Source organism: Hypanus sabinus, chromosome 14, assembly GCF_030144855.1.
Source record: "Hypanus sabinus isolate sHypSab1 chromosome 14, sHypSab1.hap1, whole genome shotgun sequence".
NCBI classification, from domain to species: Eukaryota; Metazoa; Chordata; class Chondrichthyes; order Myliobatiformes; family Dasyatidae; genus Hypanus; species Hypanus sabinus.
The window spans coordinates 33043229-33066318 of NC_082719.1; the positions used below are offsets into that span (position 1 = coordinate 33043229).

The 23090-nt window shown below is 41.0% G+C and overlaps 2 protein-coding genes across 7 annotated transcripts in view; one reads left to right on the plus strand and one right to left on the minus strand.

The window, feature by feature from the left end:
• LOC132404648 (E3 ubiquitin-protein ligase BRE1A-like) overlaps positions 1-22841 on the plus strand; it is a 142353-nt gene extending 119512 nt beyond the window's left edge. For 4 of the 5 annotated variants that reach the window (XR_009515623.1, XR_009515626.1, XR_009515624.1 and 1 more), the window contains one exon: positions 9464-22841. Coding sequence is in view for 1 of the 5 variants with exons in the window: in XM_059988962.1 (XP_059844945.1) it covers positions 18003-18884 (882 nt within the window). In the remaining 4 variants the exon portion in view is untranslated. The remainder of the gene's footprint in view (positions 1-9463) is intronic. The other variant, XM_059988962.1, reaches the window with a different exon arrangement.
• The window catches only part of ppargc1a (peroxisome proliferator-activated receptor gamma, coactivator 1 alpha), a 589189-nt gene that overhangs the window by 360872 nt on the left and 205227 nt on the right, over positions 1-23090 (minus strand). The window lies entirely within an intron of this gene.

Sequence of the window (23090 nt, forward strand, 5' to 3'; positions counted from 1 at the left end):
CAAGGAACGAATGAGAGGCTTGAGCGTAAGAAATGAAGAGAACACTTAAAACAGAAATCAGAAGAGCTAAAATAATGCATGAGATTACTCTGGCAGTCAAAGTGCAGGAGAATCCCAAGGGCTTCTACAGATATACTAAGAGAAAGAGGATAGCAGGGGACAAAGTTAGTCCAATTGATCAGCATGGTCATTTAAATATGGAGCTGAAAGAAATAGGAAAGATTTTAAATGGATTTTTTGCATCTGCATTTACTAGGGAAACCGTTGCAAATTCTATAGAACTGAGGTAAAACAGAAGTGAGATCATGGACTATATCCAGATTATAGAAGAGGAGGTGCTTCCTGTCTTGAGGCAAATTAGAGTGGATAAGTCCCCAGGGCCTGGCAAGGTGTCCCTCGAATATTGAGGCAGGGTACTTCAGAATCTAAAGGGCCCTGGAAGAGGTATTTAAAATGTCCTTAACCATGGGTGATGTACCACAGGACTGGGGGATAGCTAATACTGTTCCATTGTTCAAGTAAGGCACTAAGAATAAGCAGGGCAACTATAAGCCGGTGAGCCTGGCATCAGTAGTGGATAAGTTATTGGAAAGTCAGAATCAGAATCAGATGTCAGAATCACTGGCATATGCCAGTTTTTTTTTTGTTTTGCAGCAGCAATAGGAGAAGGAAAATAGTGGTCACAGGTTCATTGTCCATTCATAAATCTGATGGCAAAGGGGAAGAAGCTGTCCCTGAAATGCAGAGTGTGTGCCTTTAGGCTCCAGTTCCTCCTCCGTGACGGTAGAAATGAGAAGAGGGCATGTCCTGAGTGATGGGGGTCCATGATGATGGATGCTACTTTTTTCAGGCATCACCTTTTGAAGGTGTCCTGGATGTTGAAGAAGCTGTGCCCATGATGAAGCTGGCTGAGTTTACAACTTTCTGCAGCTTTTTATGAAACTTTGCAGTAGCCCTCTACACCAGATAGTGATGCAGCCAGTTAGAATGCTCTCCATGGTACATCTGTAGAAATTTGCAAGTGCCTTTGGTTACATGTCAATTCTCCTCAAACTCCTAATAAAATATAGCCACTGTCATGCCTTCTTTGTAATTGCATCAGTACATTAGGCACAGGATAGATCTACAGAGATGTTGACACCCAGGAACTTGAAACTGCTCACCCTTTCCATCTTTGATCCCTCTCTAAGGACTGGTATGTATATTCTCAACTTATTCTTCCTGAAGTCTACAATCAATTCCTTGGTCTCACTGATGTTGAGTGCAAGGTTGTTGCTGCCACACCACTCAACCAGCTGATCTGTCTCACTCCTGTATGGCTCCTCGTCACCATCTGAAATTCTGCCAACGATAATTGAGCAATCATCAAATTTATAGATGGTATTTGAAGTGTGCCTAGCCACACAATCGTAGATGTAAAGAAAGTAGTGCAATAGGCTAAGCATGCATTCATGTTCTGGCATCTTCCCACTGCCAGCATTGACTGTCAGCAAGGGGTCGATGTTATTTCCAATCCATAAAGACTGATCTCTCAATGAGAAAGTGAAGGATCCAGTTGCAGATAGAGGTACAAAACCCCAGCTTTGGAGCATGTTGATTAGAACTGTGGGTATGATTGTGTTGAATGCCGAGCTGGAATAAATAAACAGCAACCTAGTGTAGGGATTGTCATTGTCCAGATGATCTAAGGCTGAGCAGTGAGCCAGTAAAATTGCATCCACTGTAGTCCTATGTGGCAATAAGCAAATTGCAGCGGGTCCAAATCCTTGCTTAAGCAGGAATTGATTCTAGCTATGACCAAACTCTCAAAGCAATTCATCACAGTAAATGTGAGTGCAACTGGGCGGTAATCCTTGAGGCAGCTCACCCTGTTTTTCTTGTGCATTGGTACGATTGTCACCATTTTAAAGCAAGTGAGAACCTCCGACTGCAGCAATGAGAGATTGAAGATGTCCTTGACTACTCCTGCCAGTTGGCATAAGTTTCAAGTTCTAACACATACACCATCAGGGCCTGACATCTTGCAAGGGTTCATCCTCTTCAAAGGTATTCTGACATCAGTCTCCAAGACAGAGATCACAAGGTCACCGGATCCTGCAAAAATTCTCACAGTTGCAGCTTTATTCTCCCTTTCAAAGCATGCATGAAACATGTTGAGCTCATCTGGGAGTGAACCATCACAGCCATTCATGATGTTATGTTTCACTTTGTAGGAAGTAAGGGCCTGCAAATCCATTCAGAAAGACATGCAACCGATTCCATCTCTAACCTCAATCGGAATTGTTTCTTTGCCCTTAAAATAGCCTTCCAAAATTTGTACCTTGACTTTTTGTGAAGTTCGGATCTATCTGGTCTAGAATGCCACAGACCTAGCCCTCATAGACTAGAACAATCTCCTTGTTCACCCCCCGCTTTTGGTTTGAGTATGTCCATTACATTCTCAAAGGCACACACTCACCCACACAGGTCTTGATGACGTCAGTGTGGCATATTCAGACTTGAAGAGGAATCTCTGTAAGTCAGTTGTATACACTCCACCAACTCAAAGCAGTCCTGTAAGCACTCCTCTGCCTCCCTGCATTTGCAACCCAAGTCTGCTGTCTGAAATTTGACGATTTTGAATACCGATAGATTTTTTTAAAGGTTTTAAAACGATGCTGCTTACTAAAGCCCCCATGGCTGTGCTGGTGGATTTCAGCTCAGTAGTCCTAAGTGGGAATGTTTGATGATTCACATCAGAGTTGCACACAAACAGTTGCCATCTTAATTACATCATTAATTAATTCTAAGGCACAGGATATATATGTATTTGGATAGACAAGGACTGATTAGGGAGAGTTAACATGACTTTGTGTGTGGTAGATTGTGTCCAACTAATTTTATAGGGTTCTTCAAGGAGTTTACCAGGAAAATTGATGAAGAAAAGTCAGTGGATGTTCTCTACATGGACTTCGGCAAGGCATATGACAAAGTTCTGCATGGGAGGCAGGACAAGAAGGTCCAATCACTTGGTATTCAGTATAAAGTAGTATATTAGATTCAACATTGTCTTAACGGGGAAGCCAGAGAGTGGTAGTAGATGGTTGCCTCTCTGACTGGAGGCTTGTGACTAATGATTTGCCAAAGTGATCAATACTCGGTCTATTGTTGGATCAGTGATAAAGCTGTTGGTGAGGGTTTAAACTAATTTGACAGGGGATGGCAACTGGAGTGGTAGGGCTGAGGATGCGGCAGTTAGTACACAAGTACAGTGGTGCTAGAAAGTTTGTGAACCCTGTACAATCTTCTCTATTTCTGTATAAATATGACATCAGATCTTCATGCAAGTCCTAAAACTACATAATGAGAACCCAATTAAAAAAATAACACAAAAACATTATACTTGTTAACTTATTTATTGAGAAAAATGATCCAATATTACTTGCATTTGTTGGAAAAAGTATGTGAACCTCTAGGGAAATACCTTCTACAAAAACTATTTGGAGCCAAGAGTTTCAATCAATGAGATGAGATTGGAGGTGTGGGTTGTAGAGGTGCCTTGCCCTTTAAAAAATAGATACAAATTCAGGTTACTGACAGAGCCTCTTCTTCTCTATTTATCTGTTTACGTGCACCATGTGTCGATCAAAGCAACTTTCAGAGAAGAATTGAGGGGATGCATTAAGCTAGAAAAGTCTACAAGAGCATTTCTAAAGAACCTGAGAGTTCATCAGTCCACAATAAGAAAAATTCCCTCAGTATTGTTGCTACTCTCCCTAAGAGCAGGCATCCTGCAAAGATCACACCAAGAACACAATGCAGAAGGAGGTGAAAAACAACCCAACCGTGACAGCAAAAGCCCTGCAGATATCTCTAGAAATTGCTAAGGTCTCTGTTCATGTGTCCACTATACAAAAAAACACTGAACAACAATGGAGTTTGTGGAAGGACACCACAAAGGAAACCACTGTCTTCAAAAAAGAAAAATTGCTGCACATCTCAAGTTTGCAAAAGACCACGTGAGTTCTACTGGGACCATGTTCTGTGGACAGATGAGAAAAGTGGAACTTTTGTGCAGAAATGCACATTGCTGTTTTTGGAGGAAAAAGGGTACTGCACACCAACACCAAAACCTCATCCCAACTGTGAAGCATGGCAGAAGGAATATCATGGTTTGGCTTTGCTGCCTCAGGGTTTGGACAACTTGCAATTGTATTAAGACATTTAACAGCAGCTTTGTATGGAAGAATGGCCTAAAATTCCTCCAAGCCAATGTTCAGGACTGATCAAGAGTTACCAGAAATATTTGGTTGAAGCCATTGCTGTATGGGGGTGGGGTGGGTAATCACACCAGTTACTGAAAGCAAAGGTTCACACACTTACTTTTTCCAACAAAAACATTTGTTGGATCATTTTTCTTAAATAAATGAACAAGTATCATGTTTTGTGTTATTTATTTAATTGGGTTTTCTTTATTTGGTTTTAGCACTTAAGTGAAGATCTGATTACATATAGTTATGCAGAAATAGAGAAAATTCTACAGGGTACAAACTTTCTACCATGACTGTAGATGCAGTGTGCAGTGAGTGTGAGGACAGACAGGTAGATGATAGGGCAAAGTTGCAGTCGGGGGATGATATGAAGTATAACATGGGGGAATATCGAGAAAAACATAGGACATAGAAATTTACAGCCACAATCTTGCGCCTACCACATAACCTGGTCTAGAAACTACTTAGAATTACACTACCGCATAGCCCTCTAGCTTTCTAAGTTCCACGTACCTATCTAAGAGTCTCTTAAAGGACCCTACTGTATCCGCCTCTACCACCTTTGCAGGCAGTGCATTCCACGCACCCACCACTCTGTGTGAAAAACTTACCCGCCATCCCTTCTGTACCTACTTCTAAGCACCTTAAAACCATGCCCCCTCATAGTAGCCATTTCAGCCCTGGGAAAAAGCCTTTGGCTATCGACATGATCAATGCCTTTCATCATCTTCTACACCTCTATCAGGTCACCTCTCATCCTCCATTGCTCCAAGGAAAAAAGGCCAAATTCACTCATTCTATTCTCATATGGTACGCCCTCTAATCCAGGCAATATCCTTGTAAATCTCCTCTGTACTCTTTCTATAGTATCCGTATCCTTCCTGTAGTGAGGTGACCAGAACTGAACACAGTACTCCAAGTGGAGTCTGACTAAAGTCTTATATAGCTGTAACATTAGCTTACAGGATTAATACAGGACTGAAGGTGTTATATTTGAAAGAACACAATATATGGAATAAAGTAGATGATCTTGTAGCACAGTTAGAGATTGGCAGATATGATGTTGTGGGTATCACTGAGCTGTGGCTGAAAGAAGATCATAGTTCGGAACTTAATATCCAAGTATCAGAAGATGTAGAATGCTTGCGAGTAGAATTAAGTAACTACAAGGGCAAAAAGACCCTGATAGAAGTTATATACAGGCCTCCAAATAGTAGACAGGATGTGGCATATAAGTTACAACGATAGATTGATAAGGCATTTCACAAAGGTCATGGGGGATTTCAATATGCAGTATGCTTAAAATGGCTACAAGATGGCTTTTTAGAGCAGCAGCTTTTGGTTGAGCCCAAGAGGGATCAGCTATTCTGGACTGATTGTTGTGTAATGAACCAGATTTTATCAGGGAGTTTAAGGTAAAGGAACTCTTAGGAGGCTGTTATCATAATATGATAATTCACCCCGCATTTTGAGAGAAAGAAACTAAAGTCTGATGTATCAGTACAAAATGGGTAAAGGGAATTACAGAGGCATAAGTTGATCAAAGTTCACTGGAAGGGATGAGGCAGTAATGACAGCAGAACAACAATGGCTGGAGTCTCTAGGGGCAATTTGGAAGGTTCAGGATAGATACATCCCTAAAATGAAGAAGTATTCTAAAGGGAGGATGAGGCAACTGTGGCTGATAATCAAAGTAAAAGACAGCATAAAAACAAAGAGAGGCACATAATATAGCAAAAATTAGAGGGAAGTTAGAGGATTGGAAGCTTTTAAAAACCAACCAAATGCAACTAAGAAGTCATAAGGAGAGAAAACATGAAATATGAAGGTAAACTAGCCAATAATATAAAAGAGGATACCACAAGTTTTTTCAGATATGTAAAGTGTAAAAGAGAGGTGAGAGTGAATATCAGACTTTTTGGAAATGATGCTGGAGAGGTAGCGATGAGGGACAAAGAAGTTGTAGACAAACTTAATAAGTATTTCCTGTTACTTTTAACTGAGGAAGACACACGAGCAGTCTGCCAAAAATTCGAGCGTGTCAGGAGGCAGAACTGAGTGTAGTTGCTATTACAAAGGAAAAGGTGCTTGGAAAGCTGAAAGGTCTGAAGGTAGATAAGTCAGCTAAACCAGATGGATTGCACCCCAGGGTTCTGAAAGTAGTAGCTGAAGAGATTGCGGAGGAATTAAAAATGATCTTTCAAGAATCACAAGATTCTGGAATAGTTCAGGAGAAATGGAATATGGCAAAAGTCACTCCACTCTTTAAGAAGGGTGGAAGGCGGGGGAAAAAAAGAAAATTATTGGCCAATTAGCCTAACTTCAGTGACTGGGAGGATCTTGGAGCCCATTATTAAGGATGAAGTTTCAGTTCAGGATATATAGTGTAGGGAAACATATGGGTATGCACTTTGATAGAAGGAATAAAGACATGGAGTATTTTCTAAACAGGGAGAAAATTCAAAATCGGAGGCACAAGGGGACTTGGAAGTCATTGTGCAGGGTTGCCTAAAGGATAGCTTGTAGGTTGAGCCAGTGGTAAAGAAGGCAAATGCAATTAACATTCATTTCAAGAGGACCAGAATACAAGAGCAAAGATGTGATGCTGGGGCTATATAAGCCACTGGTCAGGCTGCATTTGGAGTATTCTGAGCAGTTTGAGCCCCTTATCTAAGAAAAGATGTGCTGGCATCGGAGAAGGCCCAAAAGAGGTTCATAAGAATTATTTCAGAAATGAAAGGGTTAACGTACAAGAAGCATTTGGTTACTCTGGGCCTGTGCTTGCTGGAGTTTAGAAGAATGAAGGGGAATCAAACTGAAACCTAACAAATATTGAAAGGCCTAGATAGAGAGAATGTGTAGAGGATATTTCAGATAGTTTGTGTATGGGACCAGAGGCACAGCCTCGGGATAAAAGGATGTCCATTTACAAAAGAGATGTGGAGGAATTTCTTTAGACAGAGGGTGGTGAATCTTTGGATTTTATTGACATGGATAGCTGTGGAGGCCAAGTTACTGAGTATACTTAGAGTGGAGGTTGATAAGTTCTTGATTTATCAGGGTATCAAAGATTATGAGGAAAAGGCAGGAGAATGGGGATGAGACGAATAATAAATCACGCATGACAGAATGCTGGCGCAGATTTAATGGGTTGAATGGCCTATTTCTCTGCTTTTATGTCTTCTGGACTTATGCTAGTTGGCACCTATTGTATCACAACAAACTCAATGATGATATGATAAACTGGATCAGCAAATTTGCAGATGACACTAAGACTGAGACTTAGTGTGTTATGTTTTGTAACTCCAAACCTAATCAAAAAAATAAAACATGGAAGACTGGGAAAAACATGTGAACTTCTTAGTTTCATTTTAATGGTAGTGAGAAAATAAGAACATAAGAAATAGGAGCAGGAGTAGGCCATCTGGCCCATCGAGCCTGCCCCACCATTCAATAAGATCATGGGAGATCTGTCCATAAACTCAGCTCCATCTACCTGCCTTTTCTCCAAAACCCTTAATTCCCCTATGCAAAAATCTATCTAACTGTATCTTAAATATATTTAGTGAAGCCGCCTCAACTGCTTCCCTGGGCAGAGAATTACACAGATTCACCACTCTCTGGGAAAAACAGTTTCTCCTCATCTCTGTCCTAAATCTTCTCCCCTGAATCCTGAGGCATTATCCCCTAGTTCTAGTCTCACCTACCATTGGAAACAATTTTTCTACTTCTATCTTATCTATCCCTTTCAAAATTTTGTATGTTTCTATAAGATCCCCTCTCATTCTCCTGAACCCTGGAGAGTATAATCTCTCCTTGTCGGTTAACCCCATTCATGGCTGGAATCAACCTGGTGATCCTCCTCTGCACTGCCTCCAAAGCCAGTATATCCTTCCTCAAGTATGGAGACCAGAACTGCACACAGTGCTCCAGGTGCGGCCTCACCAGTACCCTGTATAGTTGCAGCATGATCTCCCTGCTCTTGAATTCAATCCCTCTAGCAATGAAGGCCAACATTCTGTTCGCCTTCTTAATAACCTGTTGTACCTGCAACCCAACTTTTTGCGACTCATAAACAAGCACTCCCAAGTCCTTTTGAACAACAACATGCTGCAATCTTTCACCATTTAAATAATAATGTGTTCTTCTATTATTCCTTCCAAAGTGGATAATCTCGCATTTACCAAAGTTGTACAATAGTCCATCTGCCAGACCTTGGCCCACTCACTTAATCTATCTGTATCCCTCTGCAGACTCTCCACATCCTCTGTACAATTTGCTTTTCCACTCAGTTTAGTGTCATCACCAAATTTTGCTAAGCTACACTCAGTCCCCTCTTCCAAATCATCAATGTAAATGGTAAACAGCTGCAGGCCCAGCACCGACCCCTGTGGCACCCCACTCACCACCGACTGCCGACCGGAGAAACACCCATTTATACCAACTGTCTGCCTTCTATCGGTTAACCAATCCACTATCCATGCCAATACACTTCCTCCAACTCCATGCATCTGTATTTTATTTATAAGTCTCTTGTGCAGCACCTTATCGAACACCTTCTGGAAATCCAAGTATACGACATCCACCTGTTCCCCTCTATTTACTGCACTCATTATGTCCTCAAAGAACTCCAGTAAATTTGTCAAAACTGTGGTGCACTCTTATGATGTGGTGTGGTGATGAAGTATGCCATTCTCTTACATTTACATACAGTATATCTGTATTGAATTATGTAAACAAGAATGCTTAATCAATCAGCATATTTACAGATTTACTCAGATACACAACACTCCTCTCTACTTAGCTGTAAACTCCAACTCAATATAGAAGACAACACAACATATTTATATATTATACTTAAGGATGCAGAAGTTTCTGCTCATTGTCCAAAGAAGAGCAAGGAGTATACATTTATTGAATTAAGAGTCAGTAAGACACTCACAAATGAGATATTACTCTGAAATACGCTTTTTCCTTGCCAAGACTTTTTAAAATCTTTGATACTTTATTAATTTGGATATTTAAAATGTGCTTAGAAGAGTTTCAAGGATGTTTTAAAGACTTTTGTGTTGCTGGTTTCTTGGGGCTTTTTTAATCTTTTTGGGTATTTTTTAAGTTTTGAAATTATTTTAATGTTTCTTTATTATATGTCTTTATATTTCATGGTACATCTCAGAGCAAGACTTAGCTATTTTTTAAAATTTTTTCAACAGCACAAGTTTTGATCAGCTTGTTCACCAGACCCTCCCTTTATATCGCAAGCTCTTATGATGTAGAGACCTCACTATAGAGAATCCTTCCAATGGAGTTGCTAAAGATCGAGGAACATGTTTTAATCAAAATCAGAGATGAATGCTGTCTGCTCACTACTGCCCACATCATCCAAGATTTCAATGTAATAATTAAGATAAGGAAAGAACATAATTTGTCCTTGTGAACAGCTTATTTGAGTTAGATATCTTATTGAATGAATGCGTGCAAGTTACATAAGCACAGACCTAGATAAGATACCAGAAGACTTTCAGTAGAGGGTAATTATCTGCACTATTCCTCAATGTATAAAGATTTTATACTGTATATGTTGTACACATCATAATGTGGTATAATCAGGAAGAAGGTAGTAACTGCCTTCTTCCTCTTACTAATGCAAGATTAGTAGAAATAAGTGCAATTCTCTTTGACTTGAAGAATTGGTGGTGTGAGTGATTGTTTTCACCACAATATACTCAAATTGGAATATTAACTGTTTGCACAATATATAATAAAGACAAAGAATTGTACGCACACAAAAACAGACCCTCTGGCCCACCACATCCAGCTCAACATTTTTGCCTGTATTAGGTGTCATTCATTCAATGCCTTGCCTACTTGAGTCACTATCTTAATGTCTCTTAAGCACAATGGTTATATATAAAGCCACCACCTTTCCTGGCAACAAGTTCAGGATATTAACCACACTGTGTAAAAAAAAACACATTTTCCTTCATATTTCCTTTAAACCCTAGATCTATGTGCCTTTAGTACTTCTACCATGGGAAAATATTCTGATGCTTTCGACCCTATTGCAGCCACTTATAATTTTACATTCCTCCCTCAGCATTCTTCATTCCAAAAAAAAATCAAACCAAGCTATCTGTTCTCCCCCCATAACTACTGTCGTCCAATCCAGGCGACATCCTGATGAATCTCTTCTGTTCTCTCACTAGCATAACCACATCCTTCCTATCGTCTGCTAACCAGAACTTCAAGTGTGTCTAACCCGCGTGTTGAAGGTTTCCAACGCAACAAACCAAATGTTTATATTCTATACCCTGATCCATGAAGGCAAAGATCTTGTATGTCTTCTTCACTAATTATTCCACATTAATTCAAAAACAAAACATGAGAATTACATTATCTTACATTACCCTGTGCAAACCAGTACAGAATTCCATCATGGTTTAAGAGGCTTATGCCTACAAATGAACAATCAAATTTCCAGAGTGATTGTGACAACCTGCATCAGCATCAGGTTTCCCTTCTGAAAAAAAAATAAATCAATTTCCAATCACAGAAGATGAAGCATAGAATAAATGAAATTATGTGACCAAATTTCTAGAATCCAGCTAGCATGGCACCAATTCATTAGACAACTAATCAAAGCAGTATCAATTTGGGCATTTGGTGGCATATGCTACTCAGGCTATTTTCTTACTGAACTAGTAAATAAGACGCCTGTCCTAAGGATGCAAACTGCAACTTTATATCCTATTATCTTAATTTGCGGAGTTAATATAATAAAATTGGAGTAAATTATTAGTTTCAGTAATGATGGCTATGAAATCATTTGGATACCTTCACTTATATGTTTTTGGGAAGGACATTTGTAAGCTATAACTAACTTAGTTAATAAGTCACTCCAGATCCACAGCACTTGACTGTGAACTACCACTTGGTTCAAAGGCAATAACTGCTGCCCTTTAGGGCAGAAAATTTATCCCATGCATGAAAGAAGAATTAGCAAGTTTCAGTTTTCTAACCAGCATTCAATACTAGAACTGCATGTTAGCATTAAAAAACTCATCCAGGGCCTTGCATTACCCAAAGGAAAAAAAATACTCTTGGCATTATCAATACCATTTTCCTATTATTACTGTTTAACTGACTGGCTCTAACACATCACTCAAATGAACCTGTAAGCCAGAACGACAAAGAAACTATGCATATATTGGAAATGGGCATAAAACGTTCCTTCAACAAAATCTAGCTGACAATTTGATGTCAATGAGACGTCAAGAATATTAAGCTTGGCAGTTGATACAAATATATCAGCTGAAAAAAGAAATCTAAATGCATTAAATTTCTATGATCTAATATAGCAATATACTATTATCTGAATCTACTATTAAAATTACCACAAATACAACTGATGTTACCTTTAAGTTTAGTTGAATAACTAATCCAATGCTGATTTTTTAAAATTACTTTCTTGTTTTTGTCTGCAAATCTTTATTTCACATCACATTTCATTCCAATTCTAACTAATTTTGTTAAAAAAATTCCTGCAGTTTGTTAAGTTCCAGTACCTTTCGATATGTTTCTTGCTGTTTGTTTTTAGGCAATGATATTTGCAATTAAATAAATAAGTCCAATGCAAATGTAAGTGCGAATTGATTCGATTTTAATCCCAAAACTCATGTAAAACGAAGTCTGTCATGTTCTGACTTTCAAGTACTGAATTGCCAAAGAGAACTGAATTTGCAGTAGCTCAGAGAAGTTCAAGCCAACATCAGCATAGCTTTTTTAGTTTCGTCCTAGCTAGAGATAATCCAACAAAAAAAAGCTAACTTGTGCCAACAAAGAGTCAGAGGTGCTAATTTTCTACTGTTAGATATTGGTATTGATTTTACTATATTGTATTAGCATAACAAGAACAGTAAGAAAAAGGAATTTTAAACATCAAATTATATATTACGCGCATATGATTTTAAACACAAGCATTTTTATTTAAAACTCACATTATCACAAAGAAGTAATGATAAGTTATTGTTTCCCTTTGTTAATATTCATGTTATCAGTGGTTTTGCAACTCCATTATTTTGATGCAGTGGCAGCACAGCTGACAGCATTCGATATTGGACTGGAACATATCAGATTTAATTTTACTCCATTTTTCCTGTCTCAGGATAGCAGTTACACTATCCCTGAGAGACAGGTTACATTCTCATAGACGGCAGAGCTTTTTCATATCAAGGGTGTGATCTTTAGTCATTAATAGGCATTCAAACATTGATATGTTACAGTATTAATAATAGATCATGAAGTAACAAAATAGATGCTAAAATGTTTTGCATATTGACTTGACAGACAAAGCATTCCTTGCAATGAACAATAATATAAGTATCTTGTCAACCTTCATGGCAGCTATAGTAAATACTTTGAATGCCATCAGTTTTGACAGGGAACATTGTATATGTCCTGAAAATACAGACACTGGTTTAGTATATAATGTAATATGCACTGTTTCATTGTTTACACTTTCCTCAGAATAGACCACGAAGGTCCATATAATCTACAGGTGCAATTATCTAGAAATGCCCTGTACCCTTCAGCTCAAAATATATTTTCCATGCATGATAATAAAGGCACAGTGGTTCAAAAAAACTTATCCTCTCCTCAAGTAATTCACTTGAAGGTTTGACAAACCAACATTGGAATGATGAAGAGACACAAATTAAAATGGTAACGCAGAGGTTAGCACAACTTTTTTACAGTGCCAGCAACCTGGGTTCAATCCCTGCCACTGCCTGTAAGGAGTTTGTACATTCTCCCCATAACTGTGTGGGTTTCCTTTGGGTGTTTTGGTTTCCTTCCCCAGTAGTTGGAAGGTTAATTGGTCATTGTAAATTGTCCCGTGATTGGGCTCAGATTAAATCAGGGAATTGCTGGGTGCCATGGCTCAAAGACTGTTCCATGCTGTATTTCAAAAAATAAAGTTTTAAAAAGTGTGTTCAGTGTCAAAACAGATACAAAAAGTAAAATGAAAGGAAAAACTGAATTAAGAGAGAGTAAGAAGTAATGAAACAAATTAAAACTTCTTATTTATAAAAACTCCAAAAAGCAACAGCCCACATTTTCAAGTGACTATCTTCTGGGATGAGTGACTCATTGAAAATGATTAACAATTGTCACAAAAATTTATTTTCCTTGTAATAACCGGACTTAACTTTCTGTGGCTGGTGGTAGTTTTAGATCCCATGCAAATAAAGCAATTTCATAACAGTCAATGCATTTCAATGGTGAGGCAGAAAGCAAAATACTTACGTTTGTGAAGCAAATGTCATCAGAGCTTTGTAACTCCAACAATAGTTGGACGTAAGAAAGCATGAAATGAGTGCAGGAGTACGCTACATGACCCTTCAATCCTACTCTTGCATCATTTCAGTAAGGTCATGGATGAACTAGTCTGCCTCAGTTTCAACAAAATTACTTTCAGTTTCTCTAAACTCCAGTGACTACTGATCAGACTTGCTCCATAGGACAAGCAGTTCATCCCAGAAATTCTCTGAACTGTTTGTCCCAATAGAAAATATTGGCCTCCTGAATTAGTGGTGCAAAACTCTTATGAAGTACTCCAGGTGTAGCTCCACCAGGAACATATAGTTTTAACAAGACATCCCTAATTTTGTAGTCCATCCCCATTACAATATCTGCCAATGTTCCAGTTGCCATCCTCATTACGTACATGCATGCTAAATTTGTGTTTCTTGAACAATTTTAAGCAGATACATCTGTACCACTTAATCTTTCCATTTAAGTAATATTCTGTTGGTCTAGTCCTACTGAAAAAGTAGATTCACTCATACCTAACTTCATCTGCTGCATTTCTCCCCTCTTACACATCTATATCCTTTTGCAGACTCTGTATCTGCTATACAGCTTATTTTGCCACTTATCTCTATTTCATCAGAAAACTTGGCTGCAATACACTCAGACCCTTTTCAAATTATTATAGATTGCAAGTAATTGAGTCCCAGCATTAATCCTGTTCGAAAACAGTTTCAGCTTCTCAGCCTATAAGTGACTTATGTATTATTCTCTGTTTTCCAATGATTAACCTATAATCTAAACATACTAATATACTAACAACAGCTCCCATCCGCACACCCACCATCCAACAATGCCATGAAACTCTTACCTTATGCAGGAACGGTCTGTGTATCAAATTATTAAATTTCTTTTGGAAACCCAAACATGTTATGTCTACTACTTCACCTTTACACACAATTTCCCTTTCATTAATCCACGTGGACTCTGTTTATTGTCTTGTAACCATTTAATTTCTTGCTACTATGTTTTTATAAACAGATTACAACATTTTCCCAGTGACAGTTAGACTAGCTGGCATATAATTTTCCTTCCTCTATCTCCTTCCTTTCTTGAATAGTTATTGAAATCTGGCAATTATCCATGTATGTACATAAATTGCATCACACCTGACACTGTAAAACACTTTATGCATAAATAATTGCAAACATCCTTAGCTTCATTCTAATTTTAAGGGCAAAAGCTGATCTATTATCAACCATACAAATTCTCACATATTGAATGCAGAGGTGCTATTTATTACACTTCTCTGATTACGCCAGTTCCAGTAAAAATAGAAGGCTGAATTTTTCTGTCAGGGGTGAGACTATATCATTTGTTACCAACCTCAAAGATCTAGAATTCTGCAGAATAAACTTAGCCTTTTCTTGTGCTCGTTGCTGACGGGCATCAGCCCAAGCAGATTCCTGTTATCCAGTAACATTGGTGTCATCAAGCTGGCCATGCAATCTCAGTGATGATTCTTACACCAGGAAGAAAAATATTTGATGTTCTTTAAGTATTTTTTTTACATTCTATAAGCATAAAAAATATTTGAATGCACATTTAATCATATAGTAGAAACCAGAAGAACAAATTATTTTAAAATTTAAATTAAAAAATACTAATTCCTGTTGCAATATTTGCCCCTAAAGATTTACAATTCACATGCATATAATTATTTTTAGGACCATAGTTTATTGCTAATTGTCAGGGTTAACAGCCTTAAGTAATTAACTTGGACTTTATATGATACAATATGATATTTTCAAGGCTTTTTGCAGCAAGAATATTTTGTTACTGCCTTGAGTTCTCATCAGTTCATTGATTTCATAGGATTATTATAAAGAGAGCTGCAAAACAAGACTCTGTGGATGAACAGGGAATCACTGATAGCAGTCTCTAGATTTATGTGTGTAATTGCAGATGTGCAGGCTGCAAACTCCAGAAGCTACCATCAGGCTTACAGTATAACAGCAGTGAATGCCAATAATATGACTGTAATTACAACCAAAAAATCAAGCCTATTATTTTTAAATGACAAAATGCCCTTACAGATTAACTTCAATCAATTCACTTTGACTATAATTGCTATTACTCTTGATTTAAAATTCCACCTGAAAAGTCCAAAGCGTCACAATTAGAAAGCGGTGAAATACAACATAATATCACTACCTATAATTATGCGTATCCTGTCAATGGAGTCTCACTTTCCATCAGATAATACAGTATGTTAAGGAAATATCTTGTAGCATAGTCTGAAATCTGAAGCATGGTGCTGCTAAATAGTTTGGTTTTATCCCTAACAAGTGAATGGGAAATAAGGGGAACACTGGGATCAATAGCTGGTAGCTGGAACAAGTGGGAAGCAGAAGAAATCGGGGGAAAGAATATCCCAAAATAAAGGTAAAGATCCAGGCAGCAGAGCACAGAATTGAGGCTGGTGAGGAAAGAAACCAATGACCAGAATATGACCAAGGACGAGCCAAGGTAACCAGCACTGCGACAGGAGGTGAGAGTAAATCAAAGTACAAACGTAGAAGGCAGCTTTGGGGCAGAAGAGTGAAAGAAGCAGCCAGCAAGATTAAAAGGGGAGAGTTGGGATAGGGTGAGGCTGGGTAGGGAAATAAAGTGCTGAGAGCCAGATGTGGATCACAGAAAGGAACAGTGAAAAGGTTGGAAGGGGCTGCTGTCCAAAAAAACTTTTTTTTTTGTTTATTTACCCACTCTACTGTCTTATCTTCCCCTACCCTTATGTCTTGCCCATCACCTGTTAACCACCTCCTTCACTTTATTCTAAATCCTCCCCTATAAGATTCCTTCAGCCCTTTACCTCTTCCACCTATCACCTTCCAGCTTCTCACATCATCCACCCTCGGCCACCCACCCACCTAACTTTTTCCTCACCTGGTCTCATCTATCACCTGGCCCTACTTTTTTATTCTGGCTTCTGCCCCCCTTCCTTCCCAGTCATGATGAAGGGTCACAGCTCAAAATGTCAACTGTTCATTTCCCTCCATGAATGCTCCCTGACAAGTTGAGTTTCTCTCGCATTTTTATTTTATATTTTTATTTAGTGATGCAGCACAATAACAGGCTCTTCTGGCTCAAGAAGCTCACGCAGCACAATTACACCCATGTGATCAATTAGTCTACTAACCCACATGTCTTTACAGTATGGGAGCACCCAGAGGAAACCCAGGTGGTCACTGGGTGAACACACATATTTCTGACAGGTAGCTGCAGAACTGAACCAGGATTGTTTGCACTGTAATAGTGTTACACCAGCTGCTAAACCGCCATGCTGCCCTTGTGTGTGTTGCTCGAGATCTCCAGTATCTGCAGTATCTCTTGTGCATCTGTCTCCTGTTATGATCCCAGCCCCCTCCTTTGTGAGAATCGCAAGAACACCCGTCGAGGGGTGGGGTCAGTAGACCCAGGAAGTGAGAGAGAGAGAAACGTGCAAAATTGCACGTCCCACCCGGGATACAGAATAAGATGCCAGCGACTGTTGTCTCATGGAGACCACTTGAAAAGCCCTCGGGCAAGGTGGGCTGGTTGAGAGAGAGATTGCATCATCCCAACCTGATTGACACCTGCGACCCCGTGAGGAAGTATAAAGGGGAGTCTCGGGGGGGGGGTACAACCCCTCAGACGCACCCAGAAGACACGAGAGAGTGATCCCGCAGCAGCGGGAAGCCATTTTGAAGGAAGCCACGTGCGTTAGATTCCGGGATTGGAATTTGTGGCTGGAATCACAGAAAACTAACATCGCTTTTAACTAACATCGGGGAGAGGGAACCAACGCTCCCCCGATTTCACGGAAGATTCATCAAGACTCGGCAAGTTCTTTCTCTTCTCCCCCAATCTCTCTCTCTCGGTCACCCCACGTGAAACCCAGCGATTTTCAAAAGGCTGAGGCCTGCAGCCTTCTGAGTGACTTTTATATTTCCAACGGACAATCTATTAACCCCTAGACATCAGCAGAGCTCACTTCTTAATGATGGTTATTAATATACCCGCGCTTTAGATTGAGTGTTGACAATGTGCACTATCTGAATGTATGTATTAACCCTACTTTTGTGTCCCTTTATGAATAAAACGTTTGAAAATAGTGACATCAGACTTCAACGGACCTCTCTATCTTTGCTGGTAAGTTCTCCAGTTATGGGATTCATAACAGTTGGGGTTCTTGTCTCGGGATTTGACACCAAATTGGGAGACCAGTGAATCGGGCTTGTAAATCAAAAACTTGAATCTAGTTACGCGGGTAGCCAGACGGGAAACCAGCAAAGATGGACGTGGGTGAATTTATGGAAAACCCAACGGTGAGGGCGCTAGAGGCGGCCACAAAATCAGACGTTAAATTTAGCGAAGGGGTTGAACCTCACAGAAGTGAGGTCGTCCATGAAAAAGCGGGAGGTACGAAGGGCCATAACCCAGTATTACATTGGGAAGAAGGTGTTTGAAGCTGAGGTATTGGGAGATATCCCTGAAGAGGTACCATCAAGTGGGATGGTTCAGTTAGAGGTGGAGAAATTGAAGTTGGAACATGAAATTAAGTTAAGAGAGCTGGAAGCGGCAGAGAGAGAGAGGGAAAGGCAAAGGCAGCATGAAATTCACCTAAAGAAGCTAGAAGCAGAAGAGAAAGAGAGAGAACGGGCCGAGAAAGAGAAACAGAGGCAACATGACTGGGAAATTGAGAAGATGAAGAACGAGCGAAGAGATCAAGGGTTAGACCAAGCAGAGCGGTTTAATGTTAGTAGGGAGTTGAGATTAGTGCCCCTGTTCGAGGAGACAGATGTCGATAGCTATTTCTTGCTTTTTGAAAAGGTGGCAGTAAATCAGAAGTGGCCAAAAGAGCAGTGGGTGGCGTTGTTACAAAGTGTGTTAAAGGGGAAGGCCCAACGAGCATATGCGGCCTTGTCCCTGGAGGAGGGAGGAGCGGAGAATTATGATGAGGTAAAAAAGGTCATTCTCCGGACTTACAAATTGGTACCTGAGGCCGATAGACAAAGGTTTAGAAATTTAAGGAAAGGGTGGAATCAGACGTATACCGAGCTAGCCCATGAGAAGGGGGTGCTCTTGGACCATTGGTGCACTGCGGAAAGAGTGGGCGAGGATTATGGGTGTCTCAGGGAGATGTTTTTGATTGAGGAATTTAAAAGTTGTGTTCCGGAGGAGATCCGGGTGTATTTGAATGAGAAGCAGGATAAGTCCATTTCAGAATTTGCCAGGTTGGCGGACGAATATGTCCTAACCCACAAGACAAAGACTCCCTCGAATTAAGGTCCCCAGAGAGACCGTGGGAACGATCGAGAAAGTCCGACGAGTGAGGCAGAGGTCCCACCGGGAGCTAGCGGTAAGGTTGAGGGGGAAAGGCAAGACGGCCAGAGGGCTCCGGGTTTGACCTGTTTTAATTGTGGAAAGGAGGGGCACATTGCATCTCGATGCTTTGCTCCGAGGAAGGAGATAGGAAGAGGGAAAACCACAGTCCCTATCAGGTGTGCCGTGGTAATCAGCAAATTGACCAGAGAGCCGAGGGTAGACAGAGTACGAGAAGGCTCTGGGAGTTGTCTGTCACACGGAACCGTATCTGTGATGGATGGAGACACACCAGTTCCCGTACGAATCTGGAGGGATACGGGCTCTGAATTATCCCTGGTTAGCCGTAAGGTACTAGAATTTGGTCGGGAAACAGGCATGGTAAAGGTGGAAGGAATAAATAAACGGATAGAAATGGTGCCCTTATATAAGGTCATTCTGGATTGTGAGCTGGTGTATGGATCAGTTGAAGTGGGGGTGCCCTCAGAATTCCAGAGAGCTGACGTGGACATCCTGCTGGGGAACGACTTAGCGGGGGTAAGGTTTGGTCAGCCATGCTGCTGACCTGGCGACCGGCGAGTACGGTGGCCCCGTCCCTAGCGTCCAAGGACCATCTGGCCGGCGCGGTCACTTGCAGTCTGTCGAGAGAGAGAGCTGTGAATGAGAGCAGTTTAAATCTGGCCAGTTTTGATTTGGCCGAGACGTCTTTGCCGACCCTGTGCCATGAGGGTTTCGAGGGTGGTAAGACGAAGAGTAGTAAAGTGAAAGGGGGTAAGGGAGAGGAGATAGATCTGCCTTTAGCGAAGAGAAAGGTCCTAAAGGTAGGAGATAAAGATGAGAAACAGATAAAGCTGTTGAAAGGTCCAGAGTTGGGCATGGATGATCTGTCTGGTTTGGCAGAATTGTTTGAAGAACTTCAGAGTTCTAAAGGTGTTCCCGATAATGAGAGGAGGGCAGTCCTAGATGGAAAGGATACCCTTGCCTCGAAGAGGTCTGCTGAAAGGGCTGAGGAGGTTGTTTCAGCTGGCAGGGTTGCGCCTTCCCCGGGTGGGAGCTGCCCAGAGAGTAACTGGGAGGATCGGGGGAAGTTAGAATTTGAAAAAGGTACGGGTGTTGAAAGCCTGGAAGAGGCCAATGTCCCGTTTGAGTGTGTCCGAGATGGGAATGTCCGAGGTGCTGAACCTAGTAACGGAGCTCAGAAGAAGTTCAGTGGAACGGGGCGGCCGTCCTTGTGGGTCAGATGGACTCGGTTCAGTGGGAAAAGGGTTAACCTTGGTAACCGGGGAAAGTGTGAGTTCCCCGACGTCTGTACTCGAAGGAGTGTTCAAAGTTAATGCAGAATTTAAGAATGGGGGGGGGGGGTGAGGATTGTTGGCGAAGGAAACAAAAAGTCTGTAGTTTCCAAATCGAAGGAAGAAATCTTAAACCTGGCAGATCGCTCACAGAGTGAGCAGGGGAATAGCAGGGCCCCCCGCTCTATTGTTATGCCAGGATGGGGTGTGAAAAGGCTGCCTTCGACAGGCTACTTGAGCGAAGAGTTCGAATCAAACACCAATAGCCTGAAGAGGACTGATAAAAGGGCCAGCCACCTGGGTAAAATCAAAGAGTTGGGTGGAAATGGTCTAAGTCTGGGGCATGGTGTTGCTAAAATAACCCCGATGAGCGGGGCGGGCGGGAGTTCACCGCGCAAAACTACTCAAGTTCCCCACGGGGGGGCTCGCCGAAAAAGAGGCGATGGTTAATGGGGATGCTATTGTTAGACAGCCAAGCAGGTTGAACGGGTTTGCGCCAAAGCCTGTGAATAATAAAGACAGCCCCTTTGGAGACCTGCCGGTTAAGTTAAACGACTGAAACGATTAGTATTCGCGTAAACTTCTGTAAATGCCCCTAAGCTAAGGTCACACCTCCTTAGTTTTGTTACTTAAGAAAAAAAAATTAAATAGGTGGTTATTGAATTGAAGTCTGATGTACAGTTCGCAATGTTAAGATATTAAAGAAAGGGACACTGTAATCGTTAACTATTTAGATACTGACTTGAATGTATAACGGTAGTATTTTGTGAAAAGAAAAACTTGTGTATTGTGTTAGATCCAAAACTCCTGTAAGACCGTGGACCACTCCGTTTTAACCGCTGGTAAAAACGTTTTTTAAGAGGGGAGGTGTTATCATCCCAGCCCCCTCCTTTGTGAGAATCGCAAGAACACCCATCGAGGGGTGGGGTCAGTAGACCCAGGAAGTGAGAGAGAGAGAAACGTGCAAAATTGCACATCCCACCCGGGATACAGAATAAGATGCCAGCGACTATTGTCTCATGGAGACCACGTGAAAAGCCCTCGGGCAAGGTGGGCTGGTTGAGAGAGAGATTGCATCATCCCAACCTGATTGACACCTGCGACCCCGTGAGGAAGTATAAAGGAGAGTCTCGGGGGGACTGCCCCTCAGACGCACCCAGAAGACACGAGAGAGTGATCCCGCAGCAGCGGGAAGCCATTCTGAAGGAAGCCACGTGCGTTAGATTCCGGGATTGGAATTTGTGGCTAGAATCACAGAAAACCGCTTTTAACTAACATCGGGGAGAGGGAACCAACGCTCCCCCGATTTCATGGAAGATTCATCAAGACTCGGCAAGTTCTTTCTTTTCTCCCCCAATCTCTCTCTCTCGGTCGCCCCAAGTGAAACCCAGCGATTTTCAAAGGGCTGAGGCCTGCAGCCTTCTGAGTGACTTTTATATTTCCAACGGACAATCTATTAACCCCTAGACATCAGCAGAGCTCACTTCTTAATGATGATTATTAATATACCCGCACTTTAGGTTGAGTGTTGACAATGTGCACTAGCTGAATGTATGTATTAACCCTACTTTTGTGTCCCTTTATGAATAAAACGTTTGAAAATAGTGACATCAGACTTCAACGGACCTCTCTATCTTTGCTGGTAAGTTCTCCAGTTACGGGATTCATAACACTCCATAAACAGAAAGAGAGAGAGAGGGTGAGGAAAGGAGGAGGGGGAGGAGAGAGAGGGGGGAGAGGGAGAGGGGGAGGAGGAGAGAGAGAGAGGAGGAGGGAGAGGGGAGAGACAGAGACAGACAGACAGACACACACACACACAATGGCCTTACAAGTTTAAGAGCCAGGGTTGAGGAAAATGCACCTCCCTGAATGTGATATCCAGTAAATGGTTGTAGGTAGGGAGAAAATATTTCTGTTTGTTCCATCACCAGACTAATTTGTGCTGCAAGACAGGAATGACTTTACACAAGATAACCAGTGGATTCCATTTTTTCCGCAGTTATTATTATCATTTCCTTCTTAGTGAATATATAAAATAAGTTAGGCATATTGTTCACTCTGGTGTACTTAGCAATTTTCTTTTTAACATCTTTTGGTTAATCTCACCAGTTCCAAAATTTCTGGTCAAAATTTGGCTCTTTCTTTCGCCTTCTGTTCAAAAACAATATTCGCAGCCTACTTCATGAGTACGGTTACCAAAATGAGCAAGTACAAACAAGCTTCAGGGCTGCCTATACAACTGTAGACAATAGAGGCAGTATGTATAAGGTTCCAGGTGGCACAGCGAGCAATGTGCAGCCTCAGAGCACCAGCAATCTAACTTCAATGTTGACTTTTTGTACAGTCTATGTGGAATTTGCATGATCTCCTTGTGCTCTGGACTCCCCTCCCAAGGTATCCTGGTATCCACCCATATCCCAAAGGTGCATGGGTTAAGTTGCCCTGAGATGAGTGATACAAGCCAGGTTTAGGGAAGGGTGATTGAAGTATGGAGAGCTGGTATACACTCGATGATCCTAAAGGTCTCTTATCCATATCATGACCAAATAATGCAATCCAGCTTGATTTTGCATTGTAATGTACCTCATACAATTCTCCAGAAAATCTAGCTTGATGCTCTTAGGTTATAAGTGTTATGAGAAGTGTTATGCTCTTAGGTTATATGTGTTCACATTCAACCTCTTGCACAAGAAAATAAGGTCACATAAGTTTGATTCAGAAAACATTTCTTGCAACGTTAATCGCTTTGTAACTTGCTGCAATCATCTTATGGTTTAATAAGATCTGTTTGGCCACAATTGTGGTCAAATAGCCAAGAAGATCACTTGGGCATCAAGGCGTAGTATATCTATTTACAAACTTGAACATTTATGTAAAA